Source organism: Equus quagga, chromosome 11 (assembly GCF_021613505.1).
Source record: "Equus quagga isolate Etosha38 chromosome 11, UCLA_HA_Equagga_1.0, whole genome shotgun sequence".
Classification (NCBI taxonomy): Eukaryota; Metazoa; Chordata; class Mammalia; order Perissodactyla; family Equidae; genus Equus; species Equus quagga.
The window spans coordinates 24,654,372-24,679,046 of NC_060277.1; the positions used below are offsets into that span (position 1 = coordinate 24,654,372).

Consider the following 24,675-nt stretch of genomic DNA (forward strand, 5'->3'; position numbering starts at 1 on the left):
GTATTGCAGCCCTCAGTATTGGTCTCGGTTCTTGACAGATTAGACGCTTAGTAGTGTATGTCAGCCTTGGTAAGCGGAAGTCCACATTGTTGAGCCTGTGCATATCCTCTAGCTCTGCCACCACGGCCACATTGTTCATGGGCCTCTTGAGCAAGCACTGGGGTAGCTGGGAAATGAGGCTGACGGACATCAACTGTGCATTATTTTGTCCACTGGACTGATAAGAGCCTCCTCTGCTGTGGATGCCCTTTGGTGGGCGTTGACATGGGACACAAATATCTTCACAGTGTGTGCCAGTCTGAGACCAACCTTTCAATCCTGTTTCTTCCAACTTCCCGACTATCCAGCCAAACCATTAGCCACAGCTCATAAACTAGTGTGGGTCTGTACTGCTGGCCATCTCTCAGTTCAGACACAGCAGACAACCAAATGTATTACTCGAAATTCTGCTCACAGGGAGGGTTTTCTTTCACCACTACCCTTCAGGGTCACCCCTGAGTGGGACATCATGCTGCAGCTGTCCACTTTTGAGTGGAATCAACATATCATGCAAACCTATCTATAAACCAGGCTTGATTTTTTTGTTTCTTGGCCAGCTAGTTGTTAGAAACACCCCAGGCTCGAAGTATGGATTGAGGAAGTGGAGGCAACTGTTGGTGTTGAAAGCATCTGAGCCACAGGTTCAAGGAAGCCACTTGTGCCTTTCAGGCGTGCCCAAGCAAGCTGTCTATTGTATACCATTTCCATGGATGCTGCTGTGTATGCCCAAGTTTATGTCTAGGTGGGTCCTCGTGAACAGTCACTCTAGCAAATGATTACAGATCCCTTAGGAAAATGAAGGAAGATTTGTGGTATGTACCTGCAGCAGTGGTGTAGGGGCCTTCCTCCAGTGGTTCTAGCCTTCCCTGTGGTTAAGGGGCCCTGGTCTGTGAATTGACTTCGGTCTGGAATCTGGGTGAGAGGCAGTGACTCTCCACTGTGCTGACTCAAGTCAGGTTTTGGTTACCAGAGTTTTTCCTGTTATATGAATCAAGCAGTATTCCATTTGGCTACCCATATGATTTCATTCATGAGGATATATCGACCACCAAAGATGTGTGTGTCGGGGCATTCTGACTCCTGATACATCCCTGCTGCCCTTCTTAATAGATGTACCCACGTTGTCTTTGGAAGTTGGCTTCTGCTACTCTGGGATTGTATCATCACCACTGAAATGAGAGAGCCCATCTCAACAGCAGTGAGAAATGATGAGATTGTGAATTCAATTGTTACTGTAATTTAGCATTCTGCATAATTAAGATTTTTGCTTGATTTTTAGCAGTATTATCCTTCTGACTACAAGAAACAGATATTTTAAAGGCTCTGTGGAAGTTCTCCGGTTCTCAGACCGTGATTTGAGCTGAGAATTAAAGGACCTGAGCTTCTCATTTTCTCCGTAAGTGTGGAAGTGCATTCAGAAAACTCCCTCCCGCACCACAGTCTTTATGGTCATCACTACTGCCACGTCATTGTCATAGCATTTAGGCTCCCAAGGCACATGCTTCAGCAGGTACTTCATCCGTCTACCACAGGTGATAGCTTGGTTAATTGTCATGCTGCTACATGCAGAGAATTACTAGCATTCCATTTCCTACTGGCAAGGAGCTCAGCACTGTGTTCCAGCCTGGGGTACAACCAAACAAACCCCCAAATCCCATCTTTGTGGGTCTGTCCCCAGAACCACTCCACTACCGGTGTCAGTTCTATATTGGTAATGGGCCAATTAAGAGAGAGAAACCACATGGTAATGAAACAGGGAAAGCTTAATACAAAGAACTATTAACTATAATAAGAGATTGAAGTATGGGAGGATTGGCTGGTGAGCAATAGAGGGCTCTCAAGAATACAGGATGGCAGATATAGGGAGTAGCCACAACCCGCCAGGGCTGACATCCAGACCTCATTGGAGATGGTGTGAGCAAGGCTCACTGACAGCAGAGGAAGTTCACTGAGGCTGTGAAGCACTCAAAGAGGTGCTGGGAGAGAAGCCCTTCACAGGAGGTGCCATGCCAGTGACACTCCACTATGAAGCTGTGTGCACCACTGGAGCAGGCATTGCAGGAGCTGCGTGCCTCACAGGAATCTGGGACTGCAGAAGCCATGCACATGGCAGGAGCCTGCCTCGAGGAGCACCCTGAACCTGGAAGCGAAACCCTCCTCCAGGGTCCCTCCAGCCCTCTCTACTGACAAAGCATAACATCTTGCCAGTTGGCAAAGAAGAAATATTTACAGGGTCTAGATTCATTATTTCACAGCAGACAATTAAGGATGAATTTGGGAGCTGAGAGGTCATAAATTGATAACTGGTAACCATACCTTGTCATGTTGAATTTTTAGTTTTGATATCAAAGTCATGAATCTTCCTATTGGCTTTTGTTTTTTATGCCCTATTTCAGAAATAAGTTTGTGTGTATGTCTGTGTGCATGTGTGTGTGTCTGCATTCGGATATTTAATCTATTTGGAATTCATTGTGTATAGTCTAAGGTGATGATTTAATCTACTTCAAATTGATTCAACCTTAATTTGAAAAGCTACACATATCATGTATAAATTTATGTATGTAAATCTGTTTCTCTGGTCTGTTCTGTTCCATTCATTTATTTATTTATTCATTTACCCAAGACAGATTTTCTTGTCTGAACAGAAAGACTTGGATTAGGACTTTACAAAAGGCTGAAGAGGGTTTTGGCATTTGTAGGAAGAATAAAAAGACTGTTAAGAGAGGGTGATGTTCTTACGTGAAACAAATAGGAATAAGTGCTTTGAAGTGTATGTGAATTAATCTCTGCTCCGGTTTTTCACTTGTTGGTAAATACTGCTTAGCAGCACTACCCTCTCTCCTGGCTCTTCCACCTAATCAGTAACTCTAGAGTCCCTACGGAGAGGCCCCTGGTTGACCAGAGCCAGGCCTTGGTTGTAGAAATGCATGTCAACTCTTATGTGTTAAAATCTAGGTCCAACCCCTACTTCATCTGGGTCATTCCAGATGTAATCATCTCAGTCTTTCCACACTGTCTTCATAGTACTGATGATAAAAATCAGATAAAAGGTTCAATGGAGTTTAGAATCATTTTTATTCATTCAAATGCTCATAGAAGTAACACTGGGAAAAAGGAAATATGATTACCAATCAGTTCGGAATGGGATCCTGGATGGAGCCGTTTGAACTTGAAAAGCTGACAGTTGAACAGTTTCTGCCACATTAGGTAGGAAGGCATGGTCAGTCCTTGTTGTGTGTTTAATAGGTACCTGCAATATAATATTAAGTAGGTATTGGAGCTTTTCAAGAAGACGGTGAATAATTCTTGTTATGACATCATTAAAAGTCGGTGTTACTAATGAGACCAAGATCATTGGTTGAGTCTGGGTTAGGCCATGTAGTGTGCCGCGTTCTACATATTTTGCCACTTGTCATAAAGGGAACTGGGTCAAGAATGAATCCATCAATAGAAAGCCATTAGCTAAGGAAGAAAAGATAGCCCACATTTGGAGTAATCTAAAAAAATTCCTTAACATTTTATCATTTGTGTTAGTGCAGTGCTACTTTTTAAAGAAAATCGGTGGTGTTCTTACATTCCTGCCATGTATAAATTCCTCTTCAACCTGTATTTGTCTGCCTTGTCTCACAGGCCATGCTTAAGAAGGCAGACCTTAGATAGATTTGAAGAGGCTCCAACTAATTTTGTGCCTTTCCTGGACCTCAGCTTTCTGCTTGGGGTCTCTATATTGGAAAGAAGCCAATGGGCCCACAATACACTTCTTTATTTATTAGGACTTATTTATTAGTAGGGCCAACAATTAACCTTTAACTCTCACCCTTCTAAGTCTCTCAAATATAATGTCCGTCTACTAATGCATTTAGCTACTAGGAAACCTTCTCAACCATAAGAGGTGCGATCACCAACCTCCCCCACAGTAGGAATATTAACGTGGGGGAGTGAAATGGGGAGGGAGTGAATCTTAAAAGCCCTTGTGATTCCATACACACAAACTGAACCTTGGTTCTCTTCGGAAAAGGCTTTTGCAGAAACAAATAGACGTGTGCTAGAATTTCACCTTTTGGTGAATGATGACTGCACAGAAGCTGGAGGGTCAAGCAAATGGTGGGCATTAATAACATGGCCCTATTTGGTCAGGGATCTCAGTTGGGTGGGTTCCTGATTATTTCCTCTCTCTGTATCGCCCCTTAACTGCGTGTTTGGAAATACTTCAGCAAACTTTTGGTCCAGTAAGTAGACCATCAGCTGCAGAATTATACCTTGGAAAGAAGCCTTAGAATGGCATAGTCTCTGACAGATTGCTTAAATCCTTTCCTCAATTATTCTTGAGGGGAGGATTAGCTATGTAAATCTCTAGAGAGGATTCTGGAAGCCAGTGGAGCAGAGAGTACAACACTTATCAAATACAGAGAAGGCAGGGGAGGAGGATGTAAATGTTGTTTTACATAAACTAAAAGCTGAAATATTTTTTAAAAATTCTTTAAATATGTATTATGCTTCAACTGAATCTGCATTCCAAGAACAACTTTGGAGGGTAGATTTCTCATATATTTTTAAATGACTTCTGCAACTCCTTATTTCCGTTCTGCCTGGGAATTTAGATAAACAACTGATGCTGTTAGTTAATTATTGTAAATAATTGGAAAAGAAGAGGAAATTCAGACAGAACACAACAAGATGTTGCTACTGACTTCCACACCCATTTATTGAATTGTAATTGAGTAAGTGCTTTTGGGCTTAATTGTTTCTACATCAGAATTTTACTATTGAGGAGTGACGTCAGCAAGATGACAGAGTAGTAGACCCTGGACCCTCCTTGTCCCCATAAACACACTGATTCAGCAACAATTCATGGACAAATTCCCTTTGTGAGAAATCCAGACTTTTATTACCCAGACCAGACCCATGCACCTACATAAGACCCTGATTATTATAATTTTTTAATGTAAGTTTGAAGTGACCCTGAAACCCTGATTTCATGTTTTTCATTGTTTTTTATATATAATCAAATTTATCATTACTTACAGTCTTTGGCCTTTGAATCCTTCTTGTTATTTTACTGCCCATAAGGTTAGTCTTTAAAAGGTGTTGCTGGAAGTATCTGGTTGATGTGGAAGCAGAATTTAGGGAGCAGCGAGCCCAGGAGGTAAGGCCTATGATGTTAAAAATGTTAAATTATATCTCTGGTTGCAATGTGCAGGCCTAGATTTAATTCATAAAATTTTGCAGCTTAAAATGGGCATCTAATCCACTTTCATCAGTTTTTGAATGAAGCCGTCAAGACCTGGATGGAGTCTTTCACCTGAGAGTCACATGACCGAGTGAAAGAGAAAGAGCTGATGAGCGACTTGGACTATTGTGGGTAGAAGTGGACAGGCTGAGAGAGACTCAGACTAATAGGACTGTAATTAACTGGATTTGCAGGGTGAGAAGGAGCAGCTCCCAGATTTCTGGCTCAAGCAACTGGATAGATTTTAATTTTAATCTTATTTTATGGTGAACTTTATGATCATGGCACCTATATGCTCAATAAGTCACTTAGTTAACAGATTAGAAGGATAGATGGGTGGGAAATACGAGCGGGTGGAGAGGAAGCAGATAAAGCTTAGTTGAAGGCCCCTGAGAAGGTAGGAGCACATGGGATCCTGTGCTCAGGATTGTCGCAGGGGGGAAAAGGGGCACCTTTTCCATTTTAACAGGAAGGGAGGAGAAGCAGCTGAGCATAGATGTAGGAAGGCTGGGGACAAGAAATAGAGGGAGTTTCCATCTGGGGGCTTTTAACTGCTCTGGGAAATGGGAGGTGAAGTGTTGGGGGAGAAGGGCAGGGTCTGAAGGTCCGAAGAGGGTAGGAAGATGTAAAACAGTTGCCACAGAGAGGAGGGGATTGAGTGGAGCCCATCCTCAGCGCTGGGAGAGGAAGCGTGAGCCGGACCTACGCCCATTAGGCATCTTAGTCTCTGACTTCAGCGATTTGTTCAAAATCAGGCACTTGTCCTGAGCCAGCCCAGGCAGAGCGAGATTCTTTTTCACTGTCCCATGTCCACACCCAACTCCTGCCGTTCGGGGATGGAAGCTCCAGAGGTGGCAGCCATCTGGCCTCCCAGGGGGCTCCACTTCCTTCTGCTCCCAGCATTCTCAGAGCCCAGAGATGCAGAGAGAGAAATATGTCAAACCAGGATCAAGCTAACTGAGGCCAGTTCAGCTCTGCACATTTCACAGGTCTGTGAGCCAATTAATTTCATTTTTCCCTTAAGCACTTTGAGAATAACTGCCCTTGAACAAATGATAGTTTCTCAGGGGTTGCAAGATCCTAGGGGAATCCATGTTAATGCCTCTGCTTTTGATGCCTCTGATGTGGGGAGGCTGCAGCCACCACTGCCACAGAAAGGGGAGACCTGGGTCACCTCATGCTTTCAGCTGGACAGCAGCTGCAAAAAGAGTGGGAACAGTGGACTTTTACCTTCTAATGCCAATCGTATGGGTGACATCTGGCTGTCCCCTTGGTGTGCTCGGCACCACATGGACAGGTATGACCCCGTCCCACCTGTCTATTGAGTCTACATGCAGAGGTCCTCAGCAACCCTCCCCCTGGCATTGCGGGAGATGGGGCGGCGGGGGGACGGATGGGGGCTGAGGCCGAGGAGTGACTTCTGCCTCTGCTTCCCAGCTTCTCTTGCACTCCTGCCACCTCCCCAATCCTGGGCGTTAGGGTTCCTCCCCCTGCCTCATGCGCCACTCTGGTTCGCCTCCGTAGATGGACAGTGCTGGAGGACATGGATGGCAGCTCCACTGCGCACATTAACCCAGAAATGGACTAAAAGATGCTTGCCAGGGCTGGAGGCAGAGGGGAAACGGAGAGACAGAGAAACCCCAGGGAGTGTGGGAAGGACCGTGCAAGGTACAGAATGGCTCAGGACCAGCGGCCAAAACAGGGCCCTGAGGTGCTCTTGGGGGCCTTCTGCTTTGGACAGGGCGGCTGAGGCGGGGGATACCAGCCCTGCTGTCGGGGCCCAGGCGGGGGCACAGAGGAGGGCAAGCCCGGCCCTGCTCTTAGTAAACCCAAAGTATCTCGAGTTTTGTCTCCTTGATCTTTGAAATTGATCTTTCCACTACTCAAAGGCTGTGTTTTCTCCCCTCATTCACATTGGTAAGTAGCCAAAAGGAAATGCAAAGTACAACACACACGTATGGAAGTGTGGTAGCCCACATCCACCCAGTTACTCAGTGCTTCTGTACTGTGTGCCAGAAGTGCGTTACCTCATTTGATCCTCAGAATCTGCCTTTGAGGTGGGGATTCCCATTTCACGGAGAGGCTCATTAACCTGCCTAAGGTCACAGAGCTACCAGCGACAGCCAGGATTTGACTCTGGGCTGCCTTATTCTAATGCTCACTCTCTCAACCACCAGGCTACGCAGCAGAACTGGAAAGAAGAGGCTTGGCTGATCTTAACAACAGGCCGGGCATGGTTACTGATACTTGGTGATATTTCAATAGTCAAATCTAGAAGAGAACTTGGAATTTATTTAGTCCTCAGCTTATAGGGGAGGAAGCTAGTTTAGAGACATCCTGGGTCTGGCCTCTGCTCCCTGCTGCTTGCTGGCTACACTGCCCGAGAGCGGTTTTGATTGCTGTTTCCATAGGACCCTTCAAGCCCCTAGGACCAAGCATCATAATGTACTTCATGAATAACATCTGAGAAATGTGGTCATTAATGTCCCAAGGCGTTAAGATGCTTCAAAATCCTGTGAAGTACCCAATGTTCTTAAAGTGATATATTACACACTCCCGGGACTGGCTTTATTATTGAAACTTTATGGTATAGGATGTCAGTACTCCAAAGTGAATGAAAGTAGCAAGTCCTGACTGCAAATCAGAATTAAAGTTATTCACTCAGGTATCATTCCTTCATTCAACAAACATCATCGAAGCACCCACTCAATAATCCCTGGGTTGTTTTCGCTAGTCCCCGAGATTCTCCTTCAATTCAGGCCCCAGGCCCTGGGAGCCTGCTCTAGCCAGAGCAGGGCCTATCCTTACCGCGTGGGGAGCTCCTCTGGACAGATGATTGCTCAGCGTCGTTGAGCTGACTTTGCAGCTCTTCTACACGCTGGAAAGCGTCCATCTTCACGCTGCGCTCCTGGGCAAGCCGGCTTCTCATCTGAGGGGAAAAGTGCTTGGGAAGCAGAGATGCTTTTTGGCACACGCACTAGTTCCCAAGCTTCCTGGGGAGAGTGTAGGTTCCAGGCTACCCCAGGAACACAAGTTTTCACTAAGTCCTGCTCAGGCTGAACTCAGCCTTCTGAGAATCAAGAGCTCCAGAAAGGCCAAGAACTTAACTAAAGAGAACAGAAGCAGCTCTTGGAACCCCGTATTATCTTATAATAGCCAGAAGTTTATTTGCAAAAGTTGTATCTTTTGTTTATTTCACTGGAGTGGGGAGGGCCCAGTTCACAGAGGACCTTTTAGACCAAGCCACACATCTGCCCCAAGGACCCATGGGAGCCGCTGGACGGTTCCAAGCAGAAGAAAGACCTGAACTCTTTCCCGGATCTCTACACTCAGCTCAGCTCACCATCGGTAGGGAGTGCCCTGAGCACCATCCCGGGTCTGCCCTAGGCCCCCACCTGGAGGCAACCTTTGTGTTCATTCCTGTAGCTCTCCCCTGGCACACCTGGCCCAGAGGCCGGCCAGACAGTTGCTGGGTCCAAAGTGCACCTCATCTGCGTAGGCCACAGATATTTTTTCTTTTTAAATTTATTTTTATCATCTCCTAATTGTTTTTAATTATAAAAAGTAATAATAGTGTCATGGGTTGAATAGTTTCTCCCCAAAATTCATGTCCACCAGGAACCTCAGAATGTGACCATATTTGGAAATAGAGTCCTTGCAGATGTAATTAAGATGAAGTCATCCTGGATGAAGGGTGGGCCCTAAATCCAATGACTGATGTCCTTCTTAGAAGAGGAGAGGGGACAGGCACACAGAGGGACACAGAGAGGCCATGTGACGAGGGAGTGGTGACTGGAGTGATGCAGCCACAGGCCAAGGAATGCCAAGGATTGCAGGCAGCCAAGGGAACTAGGGTAGAGGCCAGGAGCCATGCTTCCTCAGAGCCTCCTGAAGGAACCCACACCTTGATTTCACACACTGGCCTCCTGGACTGTGGGAGACTCAGGTTCTGTTGTTTTCAGCCACCCAGTTTGTGGTATTTTGTTAGAGCAGCCTAGGAAACTGATACACAAAAATTAGTGTCATCTCACACGCTGATCGCAAAGATGCAGCCACAGGTATTTTAAATCCTACCAGTGTCTGTAGAGACCCAAGCACGGGCTTGTCTTAGGAACCTTATGGGGTGGGCGGTTACTTGTGTGTGCAGATGCTCTCAAGTGTAGTTTAACTTTCAGTAGATGATCAGACCCCAGAGTTAGAAAACTTCCTAATACAAGCTAGGCCCAAGGTCCCTCTCTGTACTTCAAGGATTTGTGTAGGATCCTCATTCCTCATGGGTGAGAGCCAGGGGAAAACATATCAAGACTCCCTGAGCCAGGCCAGGGCTAAACCAATTGGAGAAATATTAGCAAAGGAAAGAAACATGCTTACTAAGGACCTGGTGTTAGCACACCCTACCCCCACTTCACAGAGGCCTATCTACCTGTTTCCAGAGTTGTCTACCTTCATAACCCCAACAAAAGACAAACAGCCAATATTGATCGAGCGCTATGTATCAGACCCTGTTCTAAGCGCTTCATTTGAATTACCTAATTTAATCCTCTCCAAAATCCCATGAAGCCAGTACATTGTTCTCCATGTACTGATGAGGAGAGTAAAGCACAGAGAGGCCACAGATCTCGCCCAAAGTCACACAGCTGGAGGGCCTGGGGCTGTGAATCAGGCAGTCCGAGTCTTGGGCCTGTGCTCTAAATGATGGTCCCAGGGGCAGGAGGTAGGCAAGGACATTCATCGGAGATGGATTAAAGGAGCCACTGCTGGCTGCGGGGCTCTGGAGGCTGAGGGTGGATTGCTATTTGGGGTGGGTAAGCCCGGGATCACAAGAGCTGTCAGCGAGCTGAAGGGGTCCTTTAGAAAGAGCCAGTGACGGTTTTTACATACAAATACTAAAAATGTGTATTTGTTGAGAGAAACCTCAAAATGTTTTGACTCCTTTTAGAATCTCTGCCATTTAACAAAAATTAGCTATTACTTAGAGAGGACTTTGAGAAACTACTCTATGAACCTCCCTATTTTTGTGGTGGCTTTTAGAAAAGCATAATTTGAAGGACAAATAGGTGACACCAAATTTTTCTTATGAGTTCAGTCATAGTTTAGATTACTTTTCATAAAATAAATGTGAAGTGTAAATTTTCTTTTATTCTAAAGCTACTCATTTTCTCCTCATTTCTACAAAAATATTTTCTCTAGCACTGCCTCAATTAGATTTTTATCCTTTTTTTTTTGTCTCTTATTTTTGTAGAATTCTCCTTGTTGATCTCCTCCTTGAGCCCTTGAAACACTTGGCCAATAATTTAACTTTCCAGCTTCTGTTTCGTAATATCTCTGGCGAATTAATTAAGTGATTTATTCATTCAATGAATATGTGTGAAAAGCCTGCTCTGGAAGGCGCTGTTTTCCCTTTGTATTCACTTACATTCTGTGGTCTCCGTTGTCAGAACTTGCATTAATCCACATCTATCTTGTATTATTCCCTTCTGTATTTTTTTCTGTGGGGTATATTTAACGAGAATATATTTTGTCTGGAAACCACTCTTGCCTTTCATTTTTGTCTCTGCACTTCCAGAAACACCGTGAATAAAATCCTCTTATCACAGCTTCCATGATGCTTGCTGCTTTTCCAGATTACTTATTGGAATTTTCTAAAGGATCCCTAGTTCCAAGATTAGAGGCGGGTGGAAATACATTTTTCAAGTGGGTTACAAGGGTGCCAAGATTCTGGCGGTTGAGGCAGTCAAGCCATCATCTCTCACCATAAGCAGCCCGAGCAATTACCCAGCATCGGGATAAGTATTTCCATTTTCCTCTTGTGCCCAGAAGTGACAAATGGGGAGAAACACTGCTGTAGGGGACACGAGAGGCGCGGAAAAGATGGGAAGAATGAACCGGCTCTGGCTGGTGCACTCTGATTCGCTTTCCAGCGGCAGCTACCTCTCCCCAGAGTTACCTGGTGGAGTTCTCTCTGACTTTTCCTCTGCTGGAGCTGGCCCAGTTTAGAAGCCCTCTTGACTTCTTCAGTAAGGAGCTGCAGGTGCTGTTCTTGTTGCTCCACATCTTCCAGGAGCTTCTCCATGCTGGAGGTTTTTATTAAATCCAGCTGCTGCCGGTGGCGAGCTTCCTGGGTCACTCTATGTTCTAGCTCTTTCAGTAATTGAGCCTGTGGCAGGAAAAGGCCAAAGGAAAGGAGAAAAACGAGGAGTCTTCTCAGCACAAGGCAGGGAATGAGGGTTTGGCCCACACAACCATCCCCTCCTTGGGGGCCCAGGTGCAGACCTGTGTGGTATTCCTGGGCTCAGGGTAATACAGCCCAGCTGTCCTGTCCCATGCTAGCCAGCAGTAAGACCACCAGGATCTAGCTCAGCCTGGCATTTACGGCTCCAAGGAAAACTCAACAGACACACACCGAGAAAAGCCAGGGGAGTGATATCAGGTCAAATGATTTGGTCTTTTAATAGAAAACTTGACGATAATGTGTATGTTAATTAGCTTATTAACCAAATAATCATATCCATCACAATCTATATTTGCATGATCATCGAGCCTTTATCATGAGATGGCAGCAGAAGGGTCACCTAGGGGGAGACGCGGTGAGACAGCAGTGGGATGAGTGGGGATGAGTGTGGAAGACACGGTCCAATCCTGCCTCCGTTTTGACTTCCAAAATAGGTTTGGGGAAGCCAGATTCCAGATAGATGGCTGGAGAAGGAAAAGAGTGGTAATAATGTGGTTCTGTTCTTACTTTTCTCGTCGGTAGCCCCATAAGTACTAGATGGTCAATCCTTAGTTATAATATTAATAATAATGATTCATAATTGTGTGGTGACTTTACAGTTTACAGAATTATACATCATAATTCACCTGATACACCTTAATGGAGGAAGTAGGGCCAAATAAATAAATTCTATTTCATGTTTGAAATATACCCAGCTTTCCTAGGCTGCTATTTAAACTCAGCTGTTCGCTCTCTAAACCTAGGGTCCCTCTGCTTCATTCATACTCAGAGGGTGGCACAGTTATTAAGAGCTTAGACTTGAAACACCTTTATTTTGGTGCCAGCCCCTGTTAAGCAGCAGCAACTTCTGAAAGTAAGACTTAGCATGGACCATCGGGAAAGGACGCAAGACTCTGCTTGGGGAATAATGCTGATGGCTGGGCCACACTCCACAGGTAGAGGGTTGCTGTGGATGGAAAGGGTGCTTGGGGCCTGAAAGAGCATTGTGTTAAAAGCAGAGACCCAGACCCCAGGATGCCCCCTGGGTAAAAAGAGCCTCAGAGAAATGCGCGCGCACACACACACACACACACACACACACAGAAGAAGAGTCTCATGTATGAGTAATATTTCACCATCTTAGCCAAATATGAATAATAACAGAAGACTTTTGGCCACTGCCCTTGGTGTCTGGGCTGGAAAGGAGGGAGAAGAAAGGAAGCTGGGGTCCAGGCCATCTCTCTCTGGCAGTGCCGGCTGCTCAGCTTCACATTGCAGAGCTGTGACAGCCAGCAGGGTGCCGCTTCTGGTTGCCACATCCAGCTTTGCAGAGCGTGTTCACAGAGAGAGCGGAAGAGAGGTGGTGGGGCTCAGATACCTGGTTATCCTGCTGCCTGCACATCCTCACGTTGTCAGCCTGAGCCCTGGCCAGGGCCTGTCTTAGAGCCAGTAACTCTTGACGAAATAAAACTGCTTCTTGTTCTGCCATTAGCTTGATGCTCAAGCACTCTGTTTTACTCTGCATAGCTTCCTGCGAACATTCCAAACACAGTAAGATGGGAAGTAAGTTTCCTTTTCATGGTTTTGGTTTCATAAGCAGTCTCTAAACCATCTCATCATCCATCATCCTGTAGCACCTCTGGTAGAACGGAGCTCCTGCTGGTCACTGCCTCCGTGATTTCAGTTAGGAACAGAGTGACAGATGGGAGTAGACAAAGACTCTCAGAAACAGTAGAGAAAGTTTCCAAACCACTATTAATATGCACTTTGGCTCCAATTTGCCTTAAAGCTGATTTTCCACTTCTTATTTTGTTAGTACTTCATTTTCCTCAAATAATCATGTCTGCAACTCGAAGATCTGCAGTATTTTGACTCAGCTGCCTCAAGCCCTTGGTAAAGTCTCTCCATCTTTTCTTTCCCTCTGCTAAACTCTCTGACCTGTTCTCTCCCTTGCTTCTTTGCCATTCGCTTCTGGCTCTTTCCTGTTTCTCCCGAGGCTCTGACATTACCAGTTTCAGGAAAACTCCCCTATTGTCAGATCCTTTAAGATGGTGGGTCTTGCCACCCTACACCAGCACAGCAGCTGCAGCCAAGGAGGCCAGTCTGCACCCCCACCTCCCCCCACCCCGTCCTGCTGGGCAGGGCCTCCCTCCCCCAGCGCTCACCTTCTCGGCCCTGCTCAGCTGGCCCTGGAAGCGAGCCTGCTGCACAGCCAGCCTCCACCGGCCCAGGCTCCTTGCTTTGCACACCAGGGCCGCCAGGCTGCAGTTATCCCGCTCCAAGGCCCACAGCTGCTCCTGCCAAGAAGGCTCATTTTCAGAAAAGGCCGTCGCCAACACTTTCCTCAGGAAGGGTACGAATCCCAACATCAGAGACATGCCTTCCAGAAGACCACACTGGGCAGTCAGCCCCCGTGCCCTTTTTAGATGCCTGATGCACTGCTTTCTCGGGGAAAGCAGACTGGAATGCAAAGAGTGAGCGGTGGGCTCAGATGCTAAGATATTATGCTGATATCCCCTTGCTAAAGGAAATGACTTACTTTGGCTGGGTGTTCTTTCATTTCTTTGTCAGGCCTGGCGGAACCCCATTTTTTCTTTAGGCTTTTCAGATTGTCGATCCCTTCTGTTCTGACTTCATCAATGAGCTCACACACTTTTTGGATCAAATTAAGCTGATTCTCATCCAGCTTCTCCTGCAAATTGCAGACTCAAGTTCAGGAAGGGTAGCTGAGGAAGAGTCTTTTCGCCTTCTACAGCCTCACTTTCGGAAATGGTTTCACCTTAAAAAGTCATCCACCCGGATGCTTACTGGTTCCATCAGGTAATAACTGGTACTCTCACTGGCAGTCCCTTCAGCGTTGTCACCAATCCACAGGGCTTCGTCCTGCGGACGCCTGCACATCTTAGAGCCCGCCTACGGTGTCAGGCACCAAGGCGAGTTGAGCGGGTAGAGTGTGAGGTCACAGGTGGAAAACTGAATCCCTCCCCCTCCACCAAAGGGTTGTTGGGAATTTGAACCTAGAGATTTTTGCCATCAGGTTGACTCAACAGAATCTGATCAGCTAAAACACTGTAGATAAGCCACTAAGGAGGAACTCCATTAAAAATACATGAAGCAGAGGAAGGAATCAGGCTGGCTGGTTCCTATTTGGGCTCTGGCAGAAATCTCAGTATGAAACAGCCTGTTCTAATGGTTTATGGTGAAATGGCTTGATGGTTGGTAAGTACAACTGGAGACCCAGCATCCTCGGGTGAGGGGTGAGAGTGGGGCATCCTCTCACCTCTGAACCACTTCCCTGAAGAGGAAGGCAGGAGGACAGTGCCCGGCTGGGGAGCCATGGCAGGAAGTTTGGCTCCTGGCCACCCAGCAAAAGCTTCACCACCTTCTGGGGACCCTGGGGTGGAACAGGGATTCCCTACTGTGGGGGCTTGTGGACGTAGGTTAGCCTGAGAGAATCTCCGTTTTATTTAGGAATCTGACAGAAGCTAAAAAGAACTTTAAGAAATTTTTCAACAATTTTATACCCCAAAGATGGCTTAGCAAATTCCAGACTTCACTGTCTGCTCGCCCCTCCCCCGCAGCACCAGGCCCAGTGCATTTTGGTTCTGATCCTTTAACACTTGTGTACACTTGTATTTTGTGGATCCTTCACAAATAAGAAGGAATCTCCCATCCTCTCTGGAATGACCAGGCCAAGGCAGAGCAGTGGTGGAAGTTCCTTTCACCGTCACAACTTCAGGGACCACCTTGGAATCCCCCCAGGAGAGAGAGTGAGGTAGGGACCCAAATAGGGCTGGCTCTGGGGAACACCCAATAGCAGGGAAGGGGGCGGGTTTGGGGGAAGCTGTGGACTTGGGAGGTGGTAGGTTTGTACTGAAATTCACAGTCCTGTGGCAGCTGGACCAGGCTCCGTGATGACCCATTTTAGGCACGGGACCTCCATCTTACAGCCATCATAAGAAAGTGACAGGCTTCCCCAGTACTGTGGGCACGTGGGCACCCCATCACTCCCCTTCTGTATTGGCCTTCCTGACAGGTCAGCAGCTCCCTGACACCAATTGTGAGAGAAAGGCTGGCATTGTGCATTTTGAGGGTTGGAGGAATCTCTGAAAGCTGATTCGAATCCTAAATCTGCCCAGTGAAGTTTCAGGAGGTGCCTGTTGATGGGTCTGGCCTGGCCCAGGGTGCTGTGTTCTCCTGTTTGGATGGTCACACTCAGGAGACAAAACAGTGCCATAAACTATTGGGGTCTTGAGAAGAAGAAGCCCCCTTCCCTCAACAGCAATCAGATGGCAACAATGGTAACCAGCGGTAGAGTGAGGAAAATAGCAATACTTAAATTGTCTTAAATTCAGTGTCAATCATGGTAAAATAATGACCACCCATTGCTGACTCACTCTCTGCAGCAGAAGCTTAGAGCTGGAGAATCCCTGGGCCCAGCAATCTCATTGCCACAAAGCCCATTCTGTCATCAGTCCCTCTGTGTGCAGTGCTGCGGGGTCAGTCACAGCCGGCTCCCCACAGGACTGCCCAGATGTCCGACACGGGTCACTTACTTTGATATGTAAACACGTCACAAACAAAGCTTGGACTAAGGCTTCGTACTCTTCTTGGACCTCTTTTCTAATCTGCTTTTTGAGATTCAGATTCTCTTCTTCCAAATCCGTGAGTCGGGCTCTCAGAGCAGTGATTTCCATGATCATATCATGACTGAGCTCGGCAACCTAGCAGCAGAAACATTTTTTTTTAATGGAAAATAATTCAGCAATTTCAAACTGCCACTACAGAACAGTTCTTTGTGTGTCAGTGTTGAATTTGCACTCATCCTTTGAATCTAATGAAGGAGGTGAATATCCCGTTGTGCAGATGCAGGTGGAAGGATCTAAGGTCAGCTTAAGCGTCCCAGAACAGTTCCAGACACATAGTAGGTGCTCAATAAATGGTGGCTGAATGAATGACCCCAGAAGAGACACTATGTGAGCACAATTCATTTAGAGAAAATACTTCAACTGTCTTGGCCTCCATTTCCAAACTGGCCTTTTCTTGATACCTCAGCCTAAATATCTTTGGAATGCACTTTAACTGGCCTCAAAGGAAAATAAACCACAAAAATAACAACAAAAAGAAAAACCAAAGCAATAAAAAATAACAAAAACCACCAAAGAACTGAAAAAAAAATGCCCTCATTGCTTAAAAAATGAAAGCACACTCCTTGGGTGTTTCTTCAGTGGGCCTTCACTGGCAGGACTTCTACAGGCCACTCCTGATGGTGAACAAGAAAATGACACGAGGAGTCCCGTGTCTGGCTCCCGCTGAGAGCATGAACTTGAGAAATGGAGAAGAGAACCTTTTTAGTAACAGCTGACCTACCTGACCAGCATTGTCTTCAGGTGGACTCTGACCTTCTCGTAAAACATCTAATTCCTGGAGAGGAGAAAGCAGTGCAAACCAAACTCAAACATTCATTCTTCCAACCATGCCTCAATTCAGTGCAACATGCTCCAGACACCTCCTATTTATGGAGCTTCATTTTGAGATCCTCGGGCTCCACCTGGAGCCAGGACTGTGCTTGTTGCCCCACTGGATGCCTGACACAGCATCAAAAGACAGCACCAACTTCCGGGCACTCACACGGATGCAGAGTACTCGGCTATGGGTTTAAACCAAATTGAGGGTGAAGTCAAAACTCACTATTTGATATTTTAATGCTTCATTTGATTTTTTTCAGACTTTTACACTTTTCTTAGGTACAATCTAAAATTACACTGAACCTCTGATTCAATCCGTTTCAAAACAGTGTGCAATCGAGGACAGGAGAAGTGACTCTTGGAGCCCACCGGTGGGACCTCATTTTATGGAAGTCTCATCAGGGAGACCCATGATGTGCATCCTGACGACAGAGTTTACTCAAGGATCCTGGCTTCTTTGCTAGACCAGGTGCCTTGTGTTTGCTGAGGGTGGGAAGGTCAGCTGTGCATCTTCCCCAGGGGGCCAGCTCCTTTGTTGCTCACCTCTTATATTCCCTACTAGACGTCTCCAAAGCGCACAACCCAGTGTTGCTGAGGCCATCACCTTTGCAACTGAGAATACCAGAACCCAAGAAAATGAGCCAAAGAGAAGAAAAATTGGGGGAGTACCATTCACTCTCAATTCTTGCATAAGAACACCTGCCCCCACCCTCTGTTTTACTTTCCTCTTTAAAGTGACTCCTGAGGGTCCCTGCCCACACCTTCCCCATCACAGCTCTTGTCTCTCCAGGAACATACTTGCTCCTTCCGGCAGAGCTTCTGCCTAGCATGCTCCAACACATGTTCGTAACACATGGAATAGCTCTCAAAGTTGCTGCGTTCTCTTGCCATCACATCACAACCCAGGGAAAGGAGGCAGGCCTCAAGGTGTTCTTTCCTGAAAGTGATCTGAAAAGGAAGGGGCATCATTCACAGCAGCTCCAGCAGGGCAGGCTCACCATACCAGGGCTCACGGCTCACACACCCACTTCCATTTCTCCTCCGTAGAAAAACATTGGCTCTAGCCTTGCAAGCTTTTCTCTTTCAGGTCTGCTGTTAACATCTGCAGGGCCAGGAACAAGAGTACAAATGGAGGCCCACATACCACATATCTAAGTATCCTAAATATTTAAAGGTTATAAATCAAACTAACAAACCATTAAAATGAAAATATTTAATTCTCTTACTTTGAAAAATAGACTTTCAAAATGACTTGGAAGGCCGGGTTTAAATTGATCGTTCTTGGACCACTCTGAGTTCTGCCGTGAGGTGTGGTGACTTGGGGAGAGCTGGTCTCCAACCCACATTTACAACATGACTCCTATCTCTTCCCACTTCTGGCCTCACATCCTATTGGGGAGGGCCCTCACATGCATGTGAGCAGATACCCCAACCGTTCACACCCCTACATAGCTGCCCTTGCCCACACCTCAGGCCAGGGTGCGCACACTGGCGGTGAGGTCCACTCTCCCTCTGGGGAGGGTGATCTGGGGAAGAGGCCCTGGACCTAGGGAATTCTAGGGTCCCAGGTACCTGGAGCATGGTCTAGAAGGAAGCCCAGGCATCTGAGTGGGTATGTTCCCTTGGTCATGGGGATTTCTCACCCAGTGGGGAAGGGTCAGGTGGGAAGAGAGCCAGAGGGGCCCTCCAAAGTATGGGGCATTGGGCATGGGCCCCTCTTGCTCTGGTCAAAGGGCCATAGTGCTCATTCTCTGGGCAGTACCATTCCCTCCATTTCTCCAGGAGACTGGGTACCCTTTTTGAAGAGATGGCCATTAGGGAACAGAGGAAAAGTCCACCCCTCCAAGGCAGGCTCAGATTTAGGCTCTGGAGAGAAATGGGAGCCAGTATGTGGAAGGTAGGACAGATCTACCTGACTAGGACCTGCAGGTTCATGGGAGTGCTCGTGTGAGTCTCTGTGTGTCTGTATCAGTGAGTGTGTCTGTGTACACTTGTGGATATATCTGTGTGTTTGGTGTCTGCACCCATTAGTGTATATATGTCTGTGTGTCTGTATCTCTCTGTGTACCTGTCTATCTGTGAGCATCTGTATATGTCTCTATCTGTCTGTGTGTGTCCTCTACGTGTATCAGTGAGTGTGTCTGTGTGTGTATCTGGGAGTCTTAGGGGACCCACTCCAAGATTCAGCCTGTATGCTTCCATAAGCTTTATCAGTGACACTTCGAGGGTCAGGCGGGCTCCAGGCTCACCAGCAGTCTGCTGCAGAAGCTAGGCTGTCTTCCCATCATGGGGTGGTTCCCCTGGCTCTGATTCCATTGTCAGGGCTCAGGAGACTGGTCCTTTCACTACAACCTCGGTGCCCCCCTAGACGATGAAATACTAAGCAGCCATCAAAAGTTATGTTGTGGACATATGTTGATTGACAAGGAAACAAGTTTATAATATATAGTCAAGTGAAAAAAGTACACTATAACAAAAGGGCACATAGAATAACCTTATTTTGTTTAAAAAAGTTCATGAATAAAAGAAAGTCATAATGTTTGGAAGGAAATATGCCAAAATAACAATAGTGGTTATCGATGAGGGTAAGATTGTGAGTTTATTTTCTAACACATCAGATTTCTATTTTCTAATATAATTATAAAATGTACCCATAATTAAAATAAATATATATACAAATGTACATATAAATAAAATGTATATACTAATTAAAAGATAGTAAATCTTTTGTAAAGGTCATCAACCACAGCGCTTGGCAGGAGGCATTCAAGATATGCAGAATGGAAACAGTAGGTGAAAACCTCTGCTCAGGGGGATGTCATGAGCAGGAGCAGGGAAGGCAGAGGAAGGCGCTCCCGCTCCTGCACTCACCCTCTGGCCCTGAGGGCAATCCATCCTGCTCCTGGGGAGTGAGCAGCACAGCCAGAATTAGCTGCTGACACCTAGGCAAAGGGAACCAAGATTCATCCCCTGCACCTTGACTTCTTTACAGTGAAAAGGCCAAGGCTAGGTGAATTTAGTAATGACAAAGGAAACATTCCCAGACTGAATATGATGAAAGCCTGAAGTCGTGAGAAGTCATGAGACCACATTCGAGGCCAGCAAGATGTGGCCGGTGACCTCATCCGGGGGTGCTGGGCCCAGTGCTTGGAATCAGCCACAGTGACTCACCCCTCACTGTCCTAGACAGCAGTGCCCAGCCCTGAGTGTGCTAACAGAACTTCCAACAGCTCTTCAGCAGGGCTGACACTTCCCAGATTAATGCCACCATGGCCACTACACATACAGGGTCCCAAACAAACAGAAATGCAGACTTGAACCACAGTGGCCCTCTGCCATCCGCTCTTAGCCAGCCTGATATTTTCCCCAGCAAGGATGAGGGACTCTTGGGTGAGTCTGTGTTACACCAAAGAGGCGGGAATGGCCAGGACTCCCCGTGACCGTCTCCAGAGGCCAGAGAAGTTGTGTTACTGCTTTCCCTCAGCAGCTCTGCTAAGGCCTCAGGAAGATGGGCTGAAAGATGAGCTGAGGAGGATGGCACATAGCGGGTGAGTGTGACGGCAGGGAGAGGGGTAAGGGTCCAGCCAGGGCACCTGCAGTGGGGACATGGAATGGGGAGCACATCTGAGGTGGGGCACAATAGCTGTGACTGCCAGGTGACGGAGAGGTGCAGGGAGATTCCCAGCAGTCTCTCTGGTGAACTTTGGTCCTGCGGACTGTGTACTCGGCCTTCCAGTAGCAGCATCTGGAGCCACCTGAGCAGCACCTGTTGTGGGACTACAGCCTATGTGGCTTCCGCTGGCAAATCCTTCTCTAAGCTCTCAGAGCAATTTGTTTCTTAAAAGATGTTCTGCAACCCATGCTGCCTTTCTAGGTCACTAAATGTCAGCTCTGCGTCAAAATGCAGCACGAAGGAGCTTCATCTTCTTCCCAGGTAGGCCCGTGGGTTCCATGAGAACCACAGAGCGAAGACCGCTGGCCCAGTGCCCCGCAGTGGGCTGATTCCCTCACCAACACTTAAACCTGAACCATGATGGATGGCGCTGGCTGAAAGAGCACCAGATTGCCCCATGGATTCTTCTGGAGAGCCAGCCTGGGCGCAAGCACGGCAGGTGCCAGGCCTTATTATGGCAAAAGTCTAACTCTGCTGGGAGCAAATTGTGCTTCTATGGTTTGCTTCGTCTCCGAGTCCCTCATAACGATTCGTTCACCATCAGGCACACACCAAATGTTTTGATGATGTTTCTAAAGCCCACCTCTGCTGATAAAATGCTTCAGTGACTTCCCACTGACTCTGGGATGAAATCCAAGCTCCTCAGGATCACACGAGGCTATTCAGCATTTGGCCCTGCCCGCCTTTCTAGTGTCCTCCTCTGAACTCTGCTATACTTCCTTCCTAGATTGCTCTGCCTTCCCTCCCTGGCCCCTCTGCATTTGGACAACTCCTACTTGTGCTTCAAGATCTGGCCCAAACACCATCTCCTCTAGGAAGTCCTCCTTGACTACTTCTTCTCTCACCCCCTAGCTGGGTTGTGTCCCCCTTCTCTGATCTCACATAGCACCCTATGTGTGTCTCTATCAAAGTACTTAATATGAAGTGCCTTTTCCTGACATTGCTGGCTCACCTATTTCTATAAGCTCTCTGATGGCAAGGACTGTACCTTTTGCCTTTATTTCTCTAATAATAGGCAATAGGAGATCTATAAATGTTTCCCAAATGAGTGAACGATTCTTGGTATATGAATGGAAATAGTTCTAGAATCCACAAAATAGACTATTATTGTTCCAATTTGCCAGAAATCTCAGTCTCTAACTTCAGGCCATTGCGTTTGGTATAAAATCTGGGCAAGATGTTAGAACCGATTGTGAAAATCTGGTTTTCTAGAATTTGGCGAAGGAAACAAAGGTCACTAGAAGCCAACATGGGTTCAAGAAAAGTCAGGTCAGGTTCCCCGTCTTCCTCAGGAAATACAGCAGAGCTAGCGTGTCTGGATTTCAGCAGGACATCTGAGAAGGTTTCTCATGAGGTTCTTGTGGGCAAATGGAGAACACAGGCTGGATGACAGTACAAGTAGATGGGCATCTGGCCACTGAAAGACTGTGCCCAAAAAACGTGGTCAGCCTGGAGGGGACCCAGCGTGGGTGGCACAGGGCTTGGGGCCTGTCCTGCGCCCGTCTGCAGGAAGGGTAACGATTTGTAATCCACCACCTGGAGGGGCACCTGTTTGGGTTTGTTCGTTGAGATTTTATGGAGGCTTCACAGATGCTACCAAGGGTGTTCCTTGAGCTTCTCTGACTGACCTGCCCTCAGCTTCTAAAGGCCTGTTGTGAGGGGTCAGAACCGCAATCTGTGGCATCCCAAGGGCAGAACTAGGATCCGTGGTGGAGATGGTGGGGACGCCAAATCCAGCTCAGTAAGAGCTGCCTGAAACAAGAGCTGCCAGGAAGGGGGTGTGGGGTGGAAGAGAGTGAGTTCCCTGTCACTGCGAATGATCAAGAAGAGGCTAGAAGCCACCAGGCACAGACTTTGGAGGGACCTAACATGCCATGGTCTTCTTATTCCAAGACGCCGGCTGGCTGATGTCAATCTCTGCAGTGTGCCCCGAGTGCCAGTTGTACCGGATATGGGTTTGCCCTGTCGACTAATGCTCACATTTCTTTCCTAGAAGTTCCTGCCTTCACTGTTGGGGTGAAGTATATAGACAGGGGATGAGCAGATCTTGAGCCACAAACTTTTTGTTTTTATTGTGGTAAAACATATATAACCTAAAATTTGCCATTTTGGCCATTTTTTAAGTGTATAGCTCAGTGGCCTTAAGTACATTCACACTGTCGTGCGATGCATGTCTAGAACTCTTTCCATCTTGCACAACTGAAACTCTATCCATTAAACACTAACTCCCCATTCTCGCTCTCCTTAGCCCCTAACAACCAGCATTCTACTTCCCGTCCCCATGAATGTGACTACTCTAGGGACCTCATCTGAGTAGAACCATGCAGCACTTGTCCTTTTGTGACTGGCTTATTTTGCTTAGCATAATGTCTTTGAGGTTCACCCATGAGGAAACACATGTCAAGAAGCACAAAGCACATTGCTTCTTTTTTAAGGCAAGCCACGAAATTTGATTCAAACATTTTTTGGAGCATGCCCCACCCTAATTCCCTCTGTACCTCTGATTGAGAACCTCTGAACTGCAGGGACCCAAAAGGAACCACTCCCCGCCCCCCCCATCAGAACGCAGAGTACCACATTTGGGTATAATTAAAAGCTTAAGCAAATACGTGTCAATCATCAAGTCCCGAGGAAAAATTTACCCCCAGCCAAGCTTGTGAATTCTCTACCTCATAATCAAGAACTGAAGTGTTTATGGGAAATATCTGAAGAGCTGAGAAAAATGCAAATGTGGAGAAAACATTGTTTTAAAAAATTGAGCACATTTTGCTAAGTCAGGTTTTTAAAAAATGGTTGAATTTCAAAGGAAGCTGGATTCATATCTACCTAATGCACTTATGCTTAATTTGTCAATGATCCTAAAACCTCTGTTATGGCCAAATATCCAATACACTCTCTTACTCTGCCTTTTCAGTGGATTCCTTTGATTTAGAAACCCACTTCCAGTCAAGAGTAAACAGTTCAAAACTCCAAGGACTGTGTGTATTTGTGCTGTATGTATCAAATATATATTATTGTCATATATAGTGTATAGAGTTATTATGGATTCAAATATGTATACACACTAAACAATTGTTGGTACTGCTTTCCTTTGTGGAGAAGAAAGGGGATGGTGAAGTGGAGGAGGGGTGGAAATGTTGCTTTTCTGAGCTGTTAGGGTTTTTTTCATATTGTACATTTTAAAAATGTTTTCTAAATATTGGTATTATAGGCTATTTCGGTTTCTCTGTTTTAAATTTTCTATACTAAAAAAATCAACAACAGGAAATGTTGCTAAAAATAACTCATTCATAAACAAACTCCAAGGTTACTTTAAAATATTGGCCAGATCCGAAATTAGAAAATGCATATTCTAATTACTCTCCCATCTTTGTTAGAAATCAGTGTTTTTCCAGAATTACAATGGTAACAAATGATTACACTTTGAGTCAGCCTCAGTATTCCTATCTTCATTCTAAAGCAGTCAGGGAAGTGTTAGAAGATGTGTTAAGGGGAAAGTCTTCCTTGTTTGGGTTTATGTTAAAAAAAAAATAACCACGCTCCAGAATGACTAATTTTAAATACGTACCTCTAGTCCACCATCCTGGTGATTCTCCATCAGTCTCTGTATAAATTTTTCAACTATTTGTGGTCTGATAACTGAAAAGTTTTCTTTCATGACTTGGTGTTTCCAAAGGTCTAGGGGGAGAAACATACCAACACTAGTATCATGAAACATTAGAAATGGCTACTCTCTGAGACATAGTGCTGGACACAGCAAGCGTCATTTCCAAACACACAAAAACTAATGGGTGAGGAAGGGGAGTGGAGGAGGAGGGGGAGGACACAGGACCCTCCAGAACATGGAAACGAGAAGATCTCTAACAAGATTCCTAATGAAAAGATTTGGAAAAGCGCCTCTGAAGTCCTGTGAACAATATTCTGTCACCATAACTAAAATCCCGAGTCAAATCTTATTATTGACCCTACGTGGCATCTATTTTCATCAAGTCCCTATAGGTATCTGAACAATTATTTTGGCCTAACACAACTATCAGAAATAAATGAAGAACTG

General features: G+C 46.2%; 1 protein-coding gene across 5 annotated transcripts in view; it reads right to left on the bottom strand.

Annotated features, from left to right (window-relative positions):
* Positions 1 to 3,129: 3,129 nt before the first annotated feature.
* LOC124247491 (uncharacterized) overlaps positions 3,130 to 24,675 on the bottom strand; it is a 166,431-nt gene continuing 144,885 nt past the window's right edge. For all 5 annotated transcript variants that reach the window (XM_046676825.1, XM_046676826.1, XM_046676827.1 and 2 more), the window contains 11 exons: positions 24,190 to 24,299; positions 17,747 to 17,896; positions 16,851 to 16,904; positions 16,037 to 16,204; positions 14,020 to 14,172; positions 13,646 to 13,777; positions 12,859 to 13,011; positions 11,217 to 11,426; positions 8,078 to 8,198; positions 5,065 to 5,192; positions 3,130 to 3,289 (listed from right to left, as the gene is read on the bottom strand). In XM_046676825.1, the coding sequence (XP_046532781.1) occupies positions 3,164 to 3,289; positions 5,065 to 5,192; positions 8,078 to 8,198; positions 11,217 to 11,426; positions 12,859 to 13,011; positions 13,646 to 13,777; positions 14,020 to 14,172; positions 16,037 to 16,204; positions 16,851 to 16,904; positions 17,747 to 17,896; positions 24,190 to 24,299 (1,505 nt within the window). In that variant the 3' untranslated portion in view covers positions 3,130 to 3,163. The remainder of the gene's footprint in view (positions 3,290 to 5,064; positions 5,193 to 8,077; positions 8,199 to 11,216; positions 11,427 to 12,858; positions 13,012 to 13,645; positions 13,778 to 14,019; positions 14,173 to 16,036; positions 16,205 to 16,850; positions 16,905 to 17,746; positions 17,897 to 24,189; positions 24,300 to 24,675) is intronic.